The 19,868-nt window shown below is 39.0% G+C and overlaps 1 protein-coding gene across 6 annotated transcripts in view; it reads right to left on the bottom strand.

The window, feature by feature from the left end:
• Nucleotides 1-644: 644 nt before the first annotated feature.
• The window catches only part of LOC106881227 (ubiquitin carboxyl-terminal hydrolase 25), a 35,466-nt gene continuing 16,242 nt past the window's right edge, over nucleotides 645-19,868 (bottom strand). For 4 of the 6 annotated variants that reach the window (XM_014931530.2, XM_014931532.2, XM_014931535.2 and 1 more), the window contains 18 exons: nucleotides 19,065-19,214; nucleotides 18,392-18,492; nucleotides 17,644-17,717; nucleotides 17,011-17,135; nucleotides 15,818-15,945; nucleotides 13,806-13,901; nucleotides 13,409-13,573; nucleotides 12,541-12,719; nucleotides 11,757-11,827; nucleotides 10,464-10,692; nucleotides 9,164-9,361; nucleotides 8,332-8,558; nucleotides 6,702-6,892; nucleotides 6,200-6,284; nucleotides 5,089-5,168; nucleotides 3,822-3,951; nucleotides 2,144-2,330; nucleotides 645-1,094 (listed from right to left, as the gene is read on the bottom strand). In XM_014931530.2, the coding sequence (XP_014787016.1) occupies nucleotides 721-1,094; nucleotides 2,144-2,330; nucleotides 3,822-3,951; nucleotides 5,089-5,168; nucleotides 6,200-6,284; nucleotides 6,702-6,892; nucleotides 8,332-8,558; nucleotides 9,164-9,361; nucleotides 10,464-10,692; nucleotides 11,757-11,827; nucleotides 12,541-12,719; nucleotides 13,409-13,573; nucleotides 13,806-13,901; nucleotides 15,818-15,945; nucleotides 17,011-17,135; nucleotides 17,644-17,717; nucleotides 18,392-18,492; nucleotides 19,065-19,214 (2,790 nt within the window). In that variant the 3' untranslated portion in view covers nucleotides 645-720. The remainder of the gene's footprint in view (nucleotides 1,095-2,143; nucleotides 2,331-3,821; nucleotides 3,952-5,088; nucleotides 5,169-6,199; nucleotides 6,285-6,701; nucleotides 6,893-8,331; nucleotides 8,559-9,163; nucleotides 9,362-10,463; nucleotides 10,693-11,756; nucleotides 11,828-12,540; nucleotides 12,720-13,408; nucleotides 13,574-13,805; nucleotides 13,902-15,817; nucleotides 15,946-17,010; nucleotides 17,136-17,643; nucleotides 17,718-18,391; nucleotides 18,493-19,064; nucleotides 19,215-19,868) is intronic. The other 2 variants (XM_014931533.2, XM_014931531.2) reach the window with 2 other exon arrangements.

The following is a 19,868-nucleotide window of genomic DNA, read 5'->3' as shown; positions in this document are numbered from 1 at the left end:
GACAGCTGATACAGCACCTTCTCTAAGGTGGTGGTCACTGATAACTCTGCAAGCAACACAACCTGACATTATATTTGGATTTCCATCACATCCTTTTGTGTTTTTTGGGTTTTTTATAAGGAAGGCAGGAAGGAAGGAAGGAAGGAAGGCAGGAAGAGTTTGTCACTAGTGTGTTGAAGAAAGGCATGACTATCACAAAATCTCATTTTCCCTGCCCCAGAATACATAATCAATCTCTGTCTGTCACTCTTGCTCTCTCTCTCTCTCTCTCTCTCTCTCTCGGGCCTGGTGTCTGCACAACGTACTGTCACCGCAACCATCATCATCATCAACACATTCTTATATGTATATATATGAAAAAAAAAAACCAACAAAAAACTGGTAACTGAACCGATAACAGAAAAAGGAAGAGTAAAGAGGAGGGGTGGAGGAGGAAGGGCGGTAGAAAGACTCAGAGAAGTGGAGTGGGGGGAGGAGGCACAAGTGAGCTGTGAACCAGCTGGAAGTGCTAGCTGCATGACTAAAACAGATGATGGGTCCCTATTCTTTAATTAGGGAACTCATTATATGGCTGCATAAGCTTCAGTGTGTGTGTGTGTGTGTGTGTGTGTGTGTTAGGGTTTTGTCTTTTTTTCTTCTCTCTCTCTCTCTCTCTCTCTCTCTCACCTCCTCCCCTCTCTAGCTTCCATTCTCCCTCTTTCTCTCTCTCTCTCTCAAGGCTCAGGTTTCTGAAGATATGGTTTCAATTCCCTCATCCTGCACATCGTCCTCATCCACAGCAAGTCCAACATCATCGTCGTCATCATCACTACCGCCAATACCACCCCCACCTATACCAATGCCACTGTTGTGGTGGTCATCGTTGTCATCAACATTGTATTCGTCATCAAAGATTTTGCTCCTGCTTCCGTCATTATCCGATAAATTACGAAGAAATCCATGTTTTTCACAGAGGCTGATGACATGCTGGTAGTTGTTGGCCAGATTCTGCAGTTCCGATGGTGGAGTGGAACCAAGCTCAGAGACAGATCTTTGGGCCGTTGAGGGTTCAAACAGTTTGGAGAAGAAATCCTGCAGTTTTTCACTTTTGTAGCCTGAAATGAACAAAAGGTAAATATATATACATATATACACAAAAGTGAGTGGTGTGTATGTGTGTGAGTGAATGTGCATGTGTACGTGTGCATGAGTGAGCATTCTTGTGTGAGTATGTGTATTTGCTCTTAAAAAGAAAAAAAAAACACACAAATGCCTCTTTTCAACCTTTAATGGCAAAAACAAGATTTCCACTCAGAATTTTATTACCCTTAACCATGCAAAACAGTTGTAGACACCAATGTATCTTTCTTTTTATACTTTTTTTTATTGTTTCAAGCATAAGACTGGCCATGCTGGGGCACCACATTCGAGAATATTTAGTCGAATAAATCAACCCCAGCACATATTTTTGTTTTTAAAGCCTGATACGTGTGGACACAGACAGACACAAAGACACACATAAAACAGGCTTCTTTGAGTTTCCGTCTACCGAACCCACTCACAAGTCTATGGTCAGCCTGAGGCTTGTAGAAGACACTTGCCCAAGGTGTCATGCAGTGAGACCATGTGATTGGGAAGCAAGCTTCTGACCACACAATCATGCCTGTGCCTTTCATTGAGGAATGTCATGTATGAAACGATTTTTCGTTGAGATATGTCTCAAGTTTATTGAGGCAACAGGACTTGCAGAAAAGACTAATTCTATTTTTGCTAGATATCTAACATTATTACTGGAATAACAATGATTTTTTTTTTTATTTTGCAATGAAAAGGTTCCAAGCAGTGATGTCATTGTCCATGTTGCAGTTGCAGATTTCGTGCCTTTGAAAATGTGTAGAAAACAAGGCCTAAAACTACTGCACAGATATATCTGTCACTCCCCCTACTCCCCACCCACCATGTCCCTAGTGCACAGGAGGATTCCCACTGCTACCATTCACTCTGCCCAAACCCATCAGTGTAAAAAACACAACAGAAAAAGAAAAAGAATTTGGGTCAAAAGAAACTGTAACCCTCCTCTTAATACAATGTGGGATAGAAATTTACACAAGACAAACTGTTGGCTTTGTTCACACAGTGATTAGAGAAAGAAATGAGAGCTTACTATCAAAATCCTTGCCCACCACTGTACACCACTGGTTTCTAATGGAATCTATCGCTTTAGCATCATCAGTATCCTCATTGTCAGAAAACTCTGAAATACTGGACAAGATGTCATGGTGCATCAGTTTTAGAGTTTCTGTAACGTCTTTCTCTTCTTCAAATTTCTTGGCCGTCTCCACATTCAAATTCTAGAAAGACAACAAAAAACAATTCATTTCAATTAACCCTTTAGCATTCAGATTACTCAAGTCAAATGTATCACCATCGTTACATGTCTATTTTCCATGCTGGCAAGGCTGGAGAGCTGAACCAGGCTCCAATTTGTCTGTTTTGGTATGGCTTCCACAGTTGGATGCCCTTCTTAACACCAACTACTTTACAGGGTGTACTGGCAGCTTTTCATGTGGCACTCAAAGACTTCATTTATGCAACTGCTTGTTTCTAGAACGAAATTGTAGGGTTAGCATGAGAGGCTGGATCTCAGTAGTTTTCACATAAAACAATATTTGAACCAGATATGGGTGGTTTAAATGCTAAAGGGTTAAAATTAATATTCAATAAGATGTAGGTCAGAATTGTGATGTTCTAAATTATTAAAGATCATCTAATTACATAAGAGGCAGAAATGGGTGTGTGGATGCAAATTCACTTTGTAACAGGTTTTGAGTTCCATCTCAGGGTATGAGAAGGTGGCCAAGTGTCTTCTATAGCCATGAATTAGCCAATGCCTTCCTAGTGGAATTGGCGGACAGACTGAATGGACACCTGTTCATAGACATTGATGTCGTGTGAACGATCAAATTATCAGATGTTGTTATACACCTCTGGCCACAAAGTGCCTGGCATTGTTTTAGCCTTCAAATGATGCCCCACCCTGCTGGCTAGGTGAGCAGGCCGACACTCACCCCTGACCAGAAGACAAGTCTGCTGCAGAGCCACCCACTTACAGCTGAGTGGACAGGGGCACAGGTGAAATGAAGTGTTTTACTCAAGAACACAACTTACAGCTGATCTGAGAATCGAAACCATGACCTTGTGATTGAATGCAACAATCCTAACACTAGGTCACATGCCTTCACGTGTGCGTGTGCGTGCGCGTGCGCGTGCGTGTGCGTGTGTGTGTGTGACTAACACACACACACACATATTTGCATGCAACCAGGTCGTGTGAATGTTTACATTCTGCACCATCACATGAAAGTTTGTGAAGAAGAACCAGTAAGTCCTTGTCCACCCCATGATAGCAGAAAAATAAATTCATGTATTAGATTAAGCTGCTGAAACAATAATGTAGTGTAATGAAGATAGAAACTCATACAGCATCTCAATAAATTAAACCTGGAGGGAGAAGTATTTTATTAAAAATGCCAAGGATGCTCAACTGTGAGTCTGTTGGAAGTAATGTTAATGTAAGGGGAAATAACTCAATATATAAGCGATTACTTTTGTTAAATCACAGCCCTTTGTAACAAGTGAAGCAGCCTAGTGGTCAGGGTGTTGGCCCCCATTCCTAGACTGCACATTGTGCCTTTGATCAAAGTACTTCATTTTACTCCAGTCTACTTAAATTGAATACAAGCTGAGAGCTGGTGCAGCTCTCTCTCTCTTTCGCCCTCAAAGTGTTACAAAAGACAAAAATACAGATCTGTAAAACCCAACAACAACACAGAGATACTTACCAATAAGCATTTTCTCCTGTAACACTTCAATAGGTCATCATTCAAGCCTTTCACTCCATCAGGTGACAACTTATGCAAATGTTTATTTAGAAGGTAAGCATTTCGTAGGAAGTTTAACGCTGACTGAAAACTGAAAGACAACAACAATAATAATAATGATGACGACAGAAATAATGATGACAATTCTTTTAAATTTCGATATCAAATCAGCGATTTTAAGAGTAAGGAGAAGTGAAATATACAGATTCCAGTACTTGTCTGGTACTTTATCAAGCTTCAAAGGATGAAAAGTTAGTCGTGGCAGGATTTGAACTACAAACCTAAGGAGCCAGAAGGAATGGTTAGCAGGATCTCTTTTGATATGCTAAGGATTCTGCTAATACAACTTCCTTATATGGGGACATAGCCCCAAATTTTGGAAGCAGGGATAGCCAATTACACTAACCCCCACCAGCATAATAATAACCACCCTAATAATAACAGTGGTTTCAAATATTAGCACAAGGCCTGAAATTCTGGGGGGTGAGGGATAGTCTATTACTTTGACTTCAGTATTCAACTGGTAGTTTGTTATTGAACCCCAAAAAGACAAAAGGCAAAATTGACCTCAGCAGAATTTGAACTCAGAACATAAGGATTTTGACCAGTGTGCTCACAATTCAGCCAGCTCACTGCATTAATAATAATATATTTGGCAAAAATTGTGAAACTGAATCTACCCCATTTTGCTCTGCTGCCAGAAAGTGGAAAGTCAAATAGTTATGTATATTTAGGTTGGGTACCTGACTGTTTGAAACAACACCCGCTGCAGATTACAAATACACACAAATGATGGATTTAACACAGCCTCCTCATCATCATCCATGATGGCAAAGGATGGATGGCTTGACAAGAGCTGGTAAGGCTGGAAACCATACTAGGCTCTCTTGGCATGGTCTCTATAGTTGGATGTGCTTTTTAATGTCAACCACTTTACAGAGTGCATAGATGCTTTTTTTTTTTATGTGGCACCAGACTTGCATCTTCATATGAAATCATTTGAGCAAAGAAAAAAAAAAAAACAACTTATGTTGACATTAGCAAACCATCCTGTTTTGCTTAGTGCTTGAAAATCAAGTGGAAAGAAAACAAATAAGGATTAAGGACAGGAAGTGCATCCAGCCTTAAAAATTAAAAAGGGTCTCAATAACATCATTCATTCATTGTATGATGGAATGGAACAATGGATGTTGAACAAACAGAAGTAAATGAGGAGAGAGTGGCTTACGTATTTTCGTGATACAATTTGACACCTTTAATGAAGTTATGTACAACACAGCGGAATTGATGATAGCGTTGATGCCATACCTGTAAAACAGAACAGAAACCATGACAAGCACAGAGAATAGCTTCTTTAAGAATGTCTAACAATGGTTTAGAAGAAAGAGAATATCTACAACCCTACTTAGCTATTAGTTATCAGTCAATAACACTCTCCCCTCTAGTGCAAGTGTCACAATACAATGTACTCAATACACTGTGTTAAGTGTGGAGTTGAAGCAAAAAGAGAAAAGATACCAATACTAATTGTGCCTTTGATTGGTATCATAAGATTCCTTAAAATATTACCAGTCATTCCACGTTGTGTGAAAATGGTAAAAAGGGAGATAATCAATGCTTAACAGAAAGTTGGTGTAATCCATGCTCAAGTAACTGAAGGCAGCTAGTCATTAATCTAAATTACTGATCCTTAATCTGAGCAGTAACACCAGCTTCTAGACGTGTCGAAGTCTAAGGTGATCACTGGACGTTTGGTAGTCATGTGATATTTCTTAGGAATAAAATATTCTAACTTACTAAAAGACATTTTATATACAAAAACAAATTTGTTGGGATTAATGTACGAATAAGGCCCAATTTGAACAGAAACTAATAATAATAATGTGTCGAGGTTCATACAATTCTGTTATGTAAGTCATCTCCTACTCTTTGGTAATTTTCCTAAAAATTTAACATGGGTGGGGTACTACTCCATGCAAATATCTAAAAAAAAAAGGGGGGGTGTTGGATGGGGTATCATAAGAAAATATGGATAATAAACAACTGCACAAGATAATCTGTTTTTTTTTTTGCTTTTTTATTTTTAGACATGGACAGAGAGCTGTTTTCTCATTCAGTGAGAAAATAGATAGCAGTCATATACTGGGAATTTATTTAATTCAATAAATTTGCTAATCCCTAAAAATAAGTATTTATGTCCCAATAGAGTTTCTCTTCTATATATCATCAACATCCTCCATAACCGAACTGGCTGGATGTGTATTCAATATAAGAACTAGCACACAATAACACAGTCACTCTAGTTTCTTCCATCCTTAATAATCAATCAATCAATTTACCATATATTCTCTGCTCCCATGTTTGCCCATTTGTTGTTGAATTTCTTCTTCACATTTGAATGCTTCTTGTCGGATTTTCTTGGCTCTGACAAACAAACAGAAACAATTAGCAACAATGTATGGCATTGTTTTGATCATTTCACAGCTTATACTTGGCGTGTGTGTGTTTATTTCTTGAAAGAACAATAGGATCATTGGGGTCAACACTCTCATCCATCTGCCACTAAGGGACTCTCAGCCTGAGCCTCTTCCTTGAATAAACAGGGGAAATAACTAACATTAAGTGATTAAATCAATCTACAGTATTCAACTGATTATTTTATTGACCCCAGGAAGATAAAGATCTGAACACACAACATAAAATGCTGGAACACCCGAAAAGCATTTTGTCTACAAAAGTACCTTGGATTATAGGGTGACATGCCATGCTTGAGGAGACCTATTGAGTCAAGTACATCAAAATCACACCACATAGATAAATCTACCAAAAAACAAGACTCACCGAGGATCTCGATCCAAGATTGAAAGATTAGAAAACTGTTCCAATAACACTCGTTTTATCACATTATAATTTGCATTGTTATCGAAGAGGTAGACCAGAATATGGTCAAGGCGTGGGTCCTGACGGGGTAAAACATCATCATGGACAGTCTTCGCAAGAGATTTTAATCTTTCAAGTTCTTTGTCAATAGCCTACATAAAAGAAACAAATACAATTTATATCGAGGTGAACAATGGAAAGGTTGAAAACAGCATCAAAGATGTTGGCATTGGGGAACATGTGCTGTTCTTCAAGTTACTAGCAACATTATTTAAAGTCATTAAATGTAGCTGGTGTCAGCTAGGTTGACAGGTATTTTAACAAAAGTTACCAAAGACAAACAAGATGTCCTGTGACAAACTTAACATCGTCCAAGTCTTCAGATATGGGGAAGAAAACTATGGAAAGTGCTATTATGTATTACTTAAAAGTAACCGTTTCATTATAGCCAACAGACATATTGACTAAGTTTAGAGGAAGAGTAATTATATATATATAATAAGGGTTATTACTGGATTAACAGGAATACTTGTGATAGGGTTCCTACACTGACAATAGGATTTGCAGTAAAGACAGATCTAAATAAATATATGATCATTGGCAGCTTTTTAGAGCTGGCATGATTTGAATTGGTCCATTTCCAACATCATTTTCCACCTTATCACAGTCCTTCATCATCTCCTTTATGAAGCCAAGCATCTATCCACCTTTTCTCTGTTCTTCTTCTGGCTACTTCGAACCATCCGCATCATTTGACACTTCTTCATCCACCTACCATTCTTCAAACTCATCACATCACTATACTTATGCAGTCTTTGCTCTGGCACACACACAGTAGCTGATACCTCCAAACTGCCTGTTTTCTCTCAGCTCCATTGCTCATAAATGTAGACGTTACATATCCAGCCATGTGATTGCTTCCTCCCCACCCCACAAGGTTTTGCATATTCTCCCAAATTCAGCCCCCTCCCCCATATTACTACCATTCTACAGGATGCATCAAAAAGAAAGATGGGGGAAAAAAGTTGTAACATTTGCTGCAAAAATCAATCCTTGTATCTGTGGTAAATCCCATAGTTATGCTAATGACTACACCAAGGTGACATCACAACTTTAACCATCCAAATTAAAAGCCATTACCTAACAAGGACTTATATATACCAACAGCCTTATAAAGAGGGAATTCAGTCCACACACTATGGCGTTGGTGGTGTATGTTCCTGTAGAAGTCGTCGGCAAAGGTGGTCGATGGCTGTCAACAACTTTCTATTTACACTTTCTGTATTGTTAGAAGCTTTCTTTATTTCTCATTTCGTTCATTATTCTACTACTGCACTACAATGCTTCAAGCAAACTAAACCGCTCTTCTTTATACAAGACAGATAAGGCTGTAACATTGCCAGATAGAGACATATGGAAGCTATAACTATAAGAGGATTAATAAACTGACCACTGGGTTTACAGTTTTAATAGCGAGACATACAACAGTAGTAACACTGCTTGCTAGACGGCGGGGGTGGGGGTCTGTGAAAGGGGTTAACAAACACAATAGTTGTAAGTAGATGAGGAATGAGTGACAGGAGAGGATTACCTCATTCAGGGCAGCATTAGCACCTTTCTTTACAAACACCTCTCCCTCCATAGCAGCAGTAAGAGCTTTGATTGTGTGTTGAAATGACAACTGAGCATGAACTTCAGATAACGGAGACGTTCTTTTGGCAAAAGACTGCATCTGGCTTTGTACTGGTGGTTGTGGCGGTGGTGGCTGTTGTTGTGGTTGCTGTTGTTGCTGTTGTGTTTGGGTACTTACATTCTGACCTGACAGACAAAATAGATTTACATCAGAACATGTAAAAAAAAATTGTCTCAATCCTAACAAAAGTAGATGGACCTCAGGTGTTAGCTGTGTTAGTGTACCACCATGAAGCATCATTAACATTACAAACTAGATCCACTGTAAACCTTCTTTTCAAAGAGAAAACAATACTTAACACTACCTGTTTACATACCAGTGTCTGTCATCCAAAAAGTTTGTCCAATTGACTACATACATAAGTGCCTCTACATCCACACAACGGCCTCTGTCCCTGCCCACACATGCATCCTGCCACTCTACTCACCTGCACTTGCAACAGCCTGCTCCCCCACCCACACACGCAACAACCCATGTACAAATCAACCAAACACCTGTCCACATAATCATCTGCTTGTCTCAATAAGTCCGTCTATTTATCCACCCCACAGTCTGCCGATTTCACCCCCATGCTTACAATGTCCACATGGTAGTCGACCCATCTACTTTTCCCCCCTCTACATTTTAAATGTGCTAGAAAGAGAAGACATTTCAAATTCAATTTAAACATAATTCAACACAAGTCAACACAAGGCTACAATCCGATTCAACACAAGGCTATAATGCTCACTATTTTTACTTTTTGAAACTGGATTGATATCTTGATCCCCGACAGCAGAGGCTGCCGCTGCTGCCGAGGCGGCAATCTTCTTCATTTGCTCTCGGTCCCAGTCTTCAATTTCTTTCATAAACTTTCGGTTGTCCTCAGTAACAAGCTGCTGGAGATAGGGTGGTAACTGTGAGATTGGTGATGCCATGTCCTCGTTAACTGAGAAGAGACAAAGGTGCAGAGATGACAGAACAAATATGGAGCAGTTTAGTGTAACCAGGAAGTTAGATAACGAGAGAAAATTCTTTGGGACGACCTTGGAGTTACGACTCAGAAACAGAACCAGGGTAGAGCTAAAACTGAAGTTGGAGAGATTTATATCAGCTACTTTCACTCAATGATGCCAAAGACTTATGGAAATAATTACCATGTCAGTAAATGGAGTACAGTGGCTACTCAGAGTTTAAGTTGATAAGAATAGTGAACATATAAGTCAGCAGAAGCATTTTACATCTGCTTTCCAGGCCAGCAGGGGTTAGAGGGTTTGTCACAGTTCAAGTCATTTCTTATTGGGAGCTGTTGCTCCTACAGACTGATGCTTCCACGAGTCATTTGGTTTCATTGCCAAGAATGGATGCCTTTTCTACTTCATAGAAAAGAACAGATAGTGGTAAAATGAATTACTTTAGAAGTGTGTGTGTACTCCTCTCCATTTTGGTCATTATATGCCTTACAAGATGATGGCTACACTCTTGAAAAAGGCCCCTACAAGGCCCAGGCAAAGTTTTCAAAGTTTTTTTCAGTGAAAGACCCCCAGTTACCCCTTTCCCTCACCTATCAAGTAATAACAAAGGCAAGGCTCGTGCATTCTGGCAGTGGTGTCCTTGCAGTTATTGCAAAGGGCCAGAAGGTATCCCCTACCAATGCTAGAACAGTTTCTGCCAATCCACAGCCCTATATTGGCATTTTGTCAACCTTGAAAGGATGAAAAGCAAAGTTGACCTCCCTGGTGCGATTTGAATTCAGAATGCCCAGAACCGTATCAAATACCTCAAGACATTCTATCAAACACACAAACAACTTTGCCATTATTCACCACCATTCACTGTCTGTTTGCCATGCTGGCATAGGTTGAATGGCCTGACAGTATCCAGCAAGTTGTAGGGCTGCGACAAGCTCCAGTGTCAACTCTGGCATGTTGTCTGTGACTGGATGTCCTTCCAAACACTGCTATTCAAACATACAAACTGACCATTACTGAATGCAAGAAAAGAGTGAGAAGAGAATGAAGAATTAGAAATGAAGATCCACAAAAATTTACCTGTTTGCATATCAGCTCGGTTTTGGTCAATGTAAATGAGACAGTAAGCCGTGGCATTGTGGTAGCCACCAACACTCTCTTTCTCCAACTCCTCCCAAGTTGCTTCACTCACGGTTATGTCATTAAACTTCAGCCAGCGCTGTTTCTTCAAGTCAAAGATGTAAGCCCAGTAGTGACCAGATGCTGTTTGGCCCTCATGGACAAGGACAGCATGCAAATGGTAGGGATACTTTAACAGAACATAAAAAACATCAAGTGAGTTTTGTGTGTATGTGTGTGTAAGCATGTGAAAAAAAGTCAGTTCCTGATTCAATCCCACATTTTTTAGTCTAGGTCTAATTTCTTAGTCTATATGAAAAATATTCATTAACCTTTTAAGCACCCAGATTACTTTGTTAAATGTAATGCTTATTTATTCAAATTGTTTTGAATTAATTTTGCACTTTCTTGTATCTTTGAAAGTAATGATGTGATCATTTTCAGAATGACTTTGTAGAGTAGGTGAGAGAGGCCAGATCTCACTGGTTTGAACATGTAGAATATTTGGACTGGATAAGGCCAGGTTAAATGTTAAAAGGGTAAGCTAATTACCATGTTAATAAATTGATTAAGTCTGTATGTGTTATGATTGTAATTAATACCTTAATTAGTTCTACATATGTTGTTACGACAGTAATTAGCACTTTCATTTAACATATGATGCTATAAATGTAATTACATAAATTTACATCCTGCTTTAATTATAATTACCACATTATGTTGTTATAAAAGTAATTAACACGTAAATTTAATCCATCATATGTTACAAATGAACTTACTAAAACGGATAAGATCTAAGTTGTACTTACCACAATAATTAGTTCTGCACATGTTGCTATCATTCCAATTACTACATAATTTAATTATTACCTAAAGGAATTCTACACATGTTCTCATTGTAGAATTAATTACATGGTAATTAACAAAGGCTGTTAAAAAATGTAGTTTATGGCACTCGTGCCGGTGGCACATAAAAAATACCCACTACACTCTCAAAGTGGCCGGCATTAGGAAGGGCATCCAGCCATAGAAACCTTGCCTAATCAGATCAGAACCGGGTGTAGCCCCACTCCCACCCATCCACCCACAAGTTTTCGGTCAAACTGTCCAACCCATGACAGCAAAGAAAGCGGACATTAAATGATAAGATAGTTATACTATGACACTATATTACCACATAATTTAATCCCATTACTACTACTACTACTACTACTACTGTTACATTTATTTATCCCAATACAAAGTATGCCATACCTTCTGCATGCCAGCATCACTGTACATTTCGTTGATTTTGCTCTCCAAAATACTTATATTTTCTTGCAGTTCTAGAAAACAAACAACAACATATTAGCACATTGGTACTGTTATAAACCCCTACCACTACCACCCAATACCTTGCCTTCATAAGGTTCTCAAAAATGCTGGGACACTAGGATGGAACATTCCGTCAGTCAGGCAAACTGAGACAAACAGAGTAGTAAGTAATGTTTTTTGCCCCACAATTGTCACAACACAATGCCTGCAGTAAGATTTGAACTTGTAACTTTTCTCACTAGATAAACAGTAACTGTGACCAGAACAGCCTGCTCATGAAATTAACATGCAAGTGGCTGAGCATTCCACAGACACATGTACCCTTAATGTAGTTCTCAGGGAGATTCAGTGTGACAAATACAGGTACAACAGAAACAGGAAGAAAGAGGGAGAGTAAGTTTTGGTGAAAGAGTACAGCAGGGTTGGCCACCACCCGCTGCCAGAGCCTTGTGGAGCTCTAGGGGCTTTTGCTCAATAAACACAACGCCTGGTCTGGGAGTTGAAACTGTGACCCTATGATCACAAGTCTGCAGCCTTAACCACTTTTATTCTTTAATACACACACACACACACACACAGAGGATATTACATCACTCTATCATAAAAAAGTATTTCCTAGTTTGGGAAGTAGATGAGAAAAAAAACCTGAGTATGCCATTATTATGGTGCTAAGTGAAAATAATTAAAGAACTAATTAAAACTGAGCAGTTTTGCATATACGCACCTCTTACTTCATTCTCTACTTCAGTTCGCCACCGACATAGACAATCCTGCAGAACTTGAAGCTCACTGTCAGATATATTTTTAGGGGCTGGGTTAGGTACTTTGATGGTCAACATAGGACTGACTGGAGGTGAATTAATATGAGGAGATGCTTGATCTAGGGTCTCAGAACCAACACTGCTGGAACAACAGGGAAAGAGAAAAAACAAAAAAAAAAAGAAACAAAACATTACAACTATATATTTATATTTAATGATGAGGATTTTCTGGCTAAGGTCAATGCCAAATCTGTTAAATCAAACAGAACTTATTTGAAAAGCCCCAATCTATTTCCTATTTATTTTAAATCAAACAACACTTTAATCTATCTTATCTTCTAGACCACATGATCCTTTAATCCAGCCACTATTCTAAACCAAACAATTCTTATATATCTCCTACTTAATCTACAAACAACTCTTATCTCCCAGCTATTTATTCTAGACCACTAATCTACACCTTTTTATCTATCTGCTATTTGTTACTAAACCATAATCTGTTATTTATTCCAAAGCCCTACCTAAGAGATGAAAACAAACCAATACAGGCTAAATTTTCACTCTGCAATGACTGTCGGCAACTAATCATCTCTCTGCTATTACCTCAATTAACACATGGAAGGAATTACGTTCATTTGAAAACAAACAAAATAAGTGAAAAACAGAAAAAATAAAAATTAGAAAATTGATTAAGAAAAACTGTTAGAAAGTGAATTGCGGAGTTGCCGCTTGACGTTCATAGAGCTATATTCCCTGCACACACAAAATCTATTCTGTTTGAATGAAACCCAATCAATTGAATCTTCTACTGAAGAATGACAAACCACTTACCCAGACGTTGATGGTTTCGGAGACACCATTTCAACATCGTTGAAGCCACTGTTGTCTTTAACAGGAGTATCATCACAGCCTCTCTTACTCTCAGCAAATTCTAAAGCATACTGCAAGACATCTTGCAGAGGGACCCTCTTCCTTCCAGACCCATAATTAATAAAGCTGAAAAAATAACATCAGAAAGTTTGAGTATCAAGAACACAAAGAGTCACAAATGTTCAATCAAAGACTCACAATGACCGGTTGATTACTCAGGGTAGCAGCAGAGCAGTGTCTTTGACAGGTGACTGTGACCAGGCTGGGGCACCGCCTTCAAGAATTTTTAGTCAAATGAATCGACCCTAGGGTCGATTCATTTCTTTTGAAGAGAGAGAGAGGAGAGAGATGAACTCACGTGTCTAATTTTGCTTGCAAGGTTTGCAGTTGTTCACGGAGTTTTTTCGAATCTTCACGTCTCTTTTTCGTCTCGGTCTTGTTGATATGCATATATCTAGAATGACAGCAATAAATACAGACATGCTTTAATATCTCATTCACATACAGTCACACACACACACACACACACACACAAATATGCAAAACAGAATGTGTGTGGATGAGGGCAGCTGCAAATTGTGGAGGGAACCTGTGGAAGAGGTAGACCCAGGAAGACAGGATGTGGTGGTGAAAAATGATCTTCAATTGTTGAGTCTCACATGACCAAGACTTCTAGCGATTTGCTGTGCAGGAGAACACACATCAAGCTAAGTGAAGCCATGGTCATGGCCAGTGCCGGGGACATGTAAAAGACACACAGTATACACTCTGGGGTGGTTGGCATAAGGAAGGGCATCCAGCCCTAAAACCTAGGCCAAAACAGACTAGAGCCAGGTACAGCTCTCCATTTTAACAGCTCCAGTCAAACCGTCTAACCCATGCCAGCACGGAAAATAGACGTTAAATGATGAGAATCAGATCATTCCCAGGAAGCAAGTGAAAGAAATTGTTAAAGAGATCGCCAAAAAATGTACTAAAAGTTTGTATTCTTAGGTATTAGCTAAGGGACGAAATAATGATAAACGTTTGGATTACACACAAGGATGTGAAAAATAAAGGGTTGGGAAGAGAGTGTTAACATCATTGTTCCTTGTACTTGACAACCCCAAAAAGCATAAAAATCATAGCTGACCATGGTAGGATTTGAACTCAGGATATGAACCAGAAGAAATGCTGCTAAGCATTTTGTTCAACATACTAACGATTCTATTGGTTCACCACTTTAATAATATTTGTCACAAAATTACAAAATCTGACTCCAGTATTTATTTTATTAACCTTGCAAAAGGATATGCAGATATTTTGGAAATACCTCATGGAGTGACAGTCATACCCTGTGACAAGGAATAGTACCGATTCAGACACCCTACCATGGATATGGTGAAGTCATGGGACTGCAGCATGATGGAATGTGAAGAGACAGAAGAAGAGCTCAATGGAGCCAGTGATGCTTCTTTACATTGAAGCTGAACAGAGGAATCCAAGAAGATCAGGGGTCAGGGCCAGCAAGCTTCATCAAGAGTAACTAAAGCACATCCACAGAAGTGGTATTCAGGGTTGTGCCATCGGCGGATGCAAGATTCATCAGGACTCAAAGCTTCCGATCTAGATATAAATAATAGAACAGGGTGGCGGCAGAGGGTGACAGGAATCCATGCAGGCAGCATGAGTGGATGAATAGCAAAGGCAACTCCAGAAACATTTAAACTTAGAACAAAGGTTTAGTGAAGCAGAACATCTTACCAAGAGAACACAATGGTTGATGCTAAAGCCACCTACTTTGCTGATCTAGTACAAGTGGAACAGTCAGAGGCAGCAGAATATGTGCTGTTAGCTATAAACTTAATATTGAACAAATCAGAAAGGTAAACAACTTCACCACCCAAACAATTATAATGGTGTAAGAAATCGAGATAACAAAACGATTTTTCCAGGTCAGCACAAATAAAATAGGTTTCATAAATTTGCATAATTGCAAAATGTGTCAATGGAACAATTCAGCTTTGTTTGGCCTATATTCATAATGTAAACCAGTCAGCTATGAAACCCAAGCAGCTCGAGAAGAGATCTTATAAGATTCTGGTAACACAAATTATGTTTAATAAGTATAGCATATATCAGGCCCACTGTGGCGGGCGCGACAGAGACCCCGCCTCGTGGGGCAGGCGTGACACAGATCCTGCCTCGCGGGGCGGGTGCGACACAGATCCCGCCTCGCGGGTTTAATGTGACAGATCTTGCCTAGTGGGGTGGATGCGACACAGACCTTGTCTAGCTGGTGAATGATTATGGCAGAAAGCTTATCTAATAGGGGTAACATGAACTGCTGTAACAAGGTTGCAACTTATCTCACAGTAAAGCACAGCTTACCTATCCATAAACAGAACTTGTGGAAACTCTAGCTTGCTGTGTAGCTTCTCTGACCGTTGTAATTGTTTGTTATAATCATAGCGTGTTAGCATAAACGTCATGATAGGAGGCAGTTTGTTGAACCAAATCTGTAAAAAGACAAAAAACAAGGGTTTTTTTTTTTTTTTTTTTACAATATATGAAAAACAAAGCAAAAAAAGAAATAGGCTAGGGTTAAGGGGAAAGATAGCTGTCCTTTGCTTGATTTAAATATATTGACAGAAATTTCTCAACATGGTATTGAGATGCTCACATCGCAACCAAACAGTTTCAGATGTAATTCCCTGGGCACCTTGAGTCAGTGTCTTTTCCTAGTCTCCAGGTGATCAATGTCTTGTGCATGAAATTTAATAGATGGAAACTGTACAGAATCCTGCCATACATATAGACAGGGGTTCAGTCCAATTGTGTGGACACTGTAGACTGGTATCCTTTACTACAGACACAGGTTGACCAATACCTTAGGCAAAAACTGATCGGTGTGAGAGAGAGAGAGTTGTGTTTCCTGGAGCGAGTCCATATTTCTCATCTTCATGTGCGTTCACTGACTAAACAGAAGCCTCACTGTCCACACAGACATACAGGTGATGTCATACATTCACAGTCCACCTCAAAGGCATGTGTCAGGCTTCTTGACATAACCGCGATTTTTTGCAAACAAAGTACTTCATGTAACAATGCCTTGGCTGTTTGTTAATCAACAGACTGAGAAATTATTACATTGCTTGGGAACAAGTCAAGGCTGGTATCAGGCCATAGAACACTATTCTGATGTAATCTCATCTGATTCATGCAAGCATAGCAAAGCAGATGTCATAAAGGATGTATGTACAGCTACAGATGCGTAGATCCTCGTCTTCACATTGACCCCACTTGAGCAGCAGTGACACTGTCACTCACAGAGCAGCAGTGACACTGTCACTCACAGACCAGCAGCTTGGGAGTTCAGTGGGTGAAGACATGCAGGAGTAAGGTACTTAATAAGCAAAACGAGGGTTGGTGTCAGGAAAGGGACCCAATCATAGAAAACATTGCTGTTAACAAGTCTCATCTCACCAATGCCAGCATAGAAAATAACAACAAGAATGCTGCCACCATTGCCAATACCACCACAACCAGATATCCTTCTCGTCACACAGAACAATTTCACTTACTTCTTTTGTAGGTGATTCCTCAGAACATGGCTGACTTCCTCCAGTGGTCTCTTGCTCCAGACTTTCATGGACATCACGTACACCATTTACATTTAAATTAAACTGTAAAAATACATTATCATCCTCTGAAATTTAATACAGAAATAGAGAGAAGCTTAATTAAACGCCCAGCTTTGGAGAGAGAACGGCACAATTCATTAGCTAAACCTCGTTATGTTAAGCTCTAGTTCATTGCTCGACAGCTTCATACATATAAGCTTAATTGTCAACTGCAAGAGAGTATAACTAGGAAGCTTGTAGCACACTTTCACTGACTGTTTTGAGTGCTTATAAAGTTGTAGGCAGACAGACACCACCTCAATGCTCCCATTCTTCACTTGGGGATATGACAGCTGGAAATGAGGGCTCTACTCAAAGACTGCACTGCACAGTCTTAGAATCAAACACACACACACACACACACACACACACGGGTCAAAAGGATAGATGACATAAAGCCTTTCCTTTAAAATGCTTATGTTTGACCACTTCATATCCTCCTCCTTCCCAGAACTGAACTTGAGGAACAACATCAAACTGGTTAATCAAAAAGATGAACAATAACAACAAGTGTAAAGAAACCAGCAAACATACCCTTGTTATTGCCAATTTCAGTGTAACCCCCATAAAATAATTCAATCATAGGGTTTGTTTGTTCTTTTGGATCTCTGCAAGGGAACAAAAACCAATAGTTTAGTAATAGATTCAGATACAGTTGTAGCAAGTACAGTTAAAAGACTCAGAATAGTCAAGTATCAGGGTTTCAAATTCACAAACACTGACATACTTATCAGATAAATTACTTTCAAACATTGGCAAATAATTTTTAAAGGGGATTTTTGTAAACAAAGCAAGTCTAATTCATAGCATTAACAAAACACTATACACCAGTAAGAAAATAGAGTCACTTGGTTTAGGCTGGGTTCCAGGTGGGATCCCCAATGTCTTTAACAACAAAAAAACTGCCCCAAAAGACAATCCACAGCCTCCAAAACTGGCGGGAGGAAGGAAGATATTGACAAACTGCAGATCTAGCTCAAATGCTTCTAATAAAGGTACCCAAAGTGCCAGGTAGGGCTGTTCGACAGGGTAATAGATTAAATCTATCATCCAAGTCAGTCACAGCAGGATTTGAACTCAGAACACTAACAGCTGGAACAAATACTGCAAAGCATCTGGTCCAATGCTTTTCCAGTTCCAAATGATCAGCAGCCCTGGATTGATTTCTTTTCTATTTTTTTAATTGACCCATTCCATTTCTCTTAAGACCTACAACAAACATTTCATGTTAAAAAAAAAAACAAAATTAAAGAGAAAGAAGAAAAAGAAAAAAAAAACTTACTTGCTACAAAAACTTCCAGAAGATTCTGTTAGCGTGGACGGTGAGTTTCTGAAAGCATCTTCAAGCCATTCAAGAAGCTTGCCTTGGAACTCGCTAACGTCCTAAAAAATAGCAAAGAAGATGAAACAACAGTGAAACTGCTTTACTTGTATTTCCTTACCTATGCTAAGAGAATGAGGGAAGCCAAATTAAAATTAAATTACAAAAATTAAAATGTTCAACTTTTTGGAGACAATCTTGTCAGTAACATACCAAAGTGTGTGTGTGTGTGCATATTTCTGCATGTCTTAGCATGACATCTGAGTAAAAGGTGATGTCTTGTTTAATCCTGTAAAGAACACATTTTGTAGCTTGGCAGCTTCAATGTGTGAAGACCAGTGTAATTAAAATACCTTACTTGGAAAACAAGGGTTGGCAACAGGAAAGTCATCTGGCCAGAAAATGCTGCTTCAATAATTCTTGTCCAACCCACACCAACATGGACAAACAGACATCACAAACAGCAGGTAAGACCATGTTATCTACCTGTTACAGATCACTTAGTGAAGAATGCTTTACATGAAGCACACACAGCTGCACATGTGCAGATATGCACACCTGTGGTGACACACACACACACACACACACACTTGAAAGGTTAAACGCTCAGTTCGTGACATATTAAAGAACTTACTTGTTGACTATCTGACACTCCCATGTGAGATCTGAAGCCTTCTTTCAAAATCTCAACTGCTTTGGAAGGGTCCACATACTTTCGATACGAACCAATCATCAAAGAGAAAAGGTTTCTTAGTTCTTCAGTAAATCGGAGACTACGAGTTTCCTGTAATAGACAAAATTATGCCTGATTTCAACAAAAGTAATATTCACTCACAAACTTAGATAATCAAGGTTTATCAAGCTACATGCAAAATATACTTTATGATCACAAAAACACTGTGTGCGCATCCCATGAGGGTTGGATTAATAAACCCAGACTACAGCTGGATGCCAACCACCCCGAGAGTGTAGTGGGTGCTTTTACATCTTTCTATTTGAACCTTTTGAAAGTTGGTGTAAACTGTGAAACTGGTTAAAGCTTCAAATATTTTAATAAAAACTATTTTAAATTCTCAGTGCATTTTCAACTTCTATTTTTCCTATATTTCTATTCATGTAGAATACAATATCTTTGTTATATATATATATATATATATAAATGATGCGCAATGACTGAAACTAGTCTCTGGATGCTGGCCTTGCTGGGTGGAGGTGCTTATCTCCCCTTTGAAACCATAAGGATACAGGAAATGTGTCAAGGCCAACAGAAAACGGTGTTTCCTAGGGCTAAATAGCAGTAGCATTCTTCCCTTTCATGGGACTGTGACACTAAGTTGACAACATACTATCACTTTATCGTGCTTCTACTGTATAAATATCAGAGATTTAGAAATGCATTTTCACATATATATATATATATATATATATATATATATAT

This window comes from Octopus bimaculoides, chromosome 20, assembly GCF_001194135.2.
Source record: "Octopus bimaculoides isolate UCB-OBI-ISO-001 chromosome 20, ASM119413v2, whole genome shotgun sequence".
NCBI classification, from domain to species: Eukaryota; Metazoa; Mollusca; class Cephalopoda; order Octopoda; family Octopodidae; genus Octopus; species Octopus bimaculoides.
Note: the sequence above shows the minus strand (reverse complement) of the source record. Positions and strands in the feature narration are given on the sequence as shown.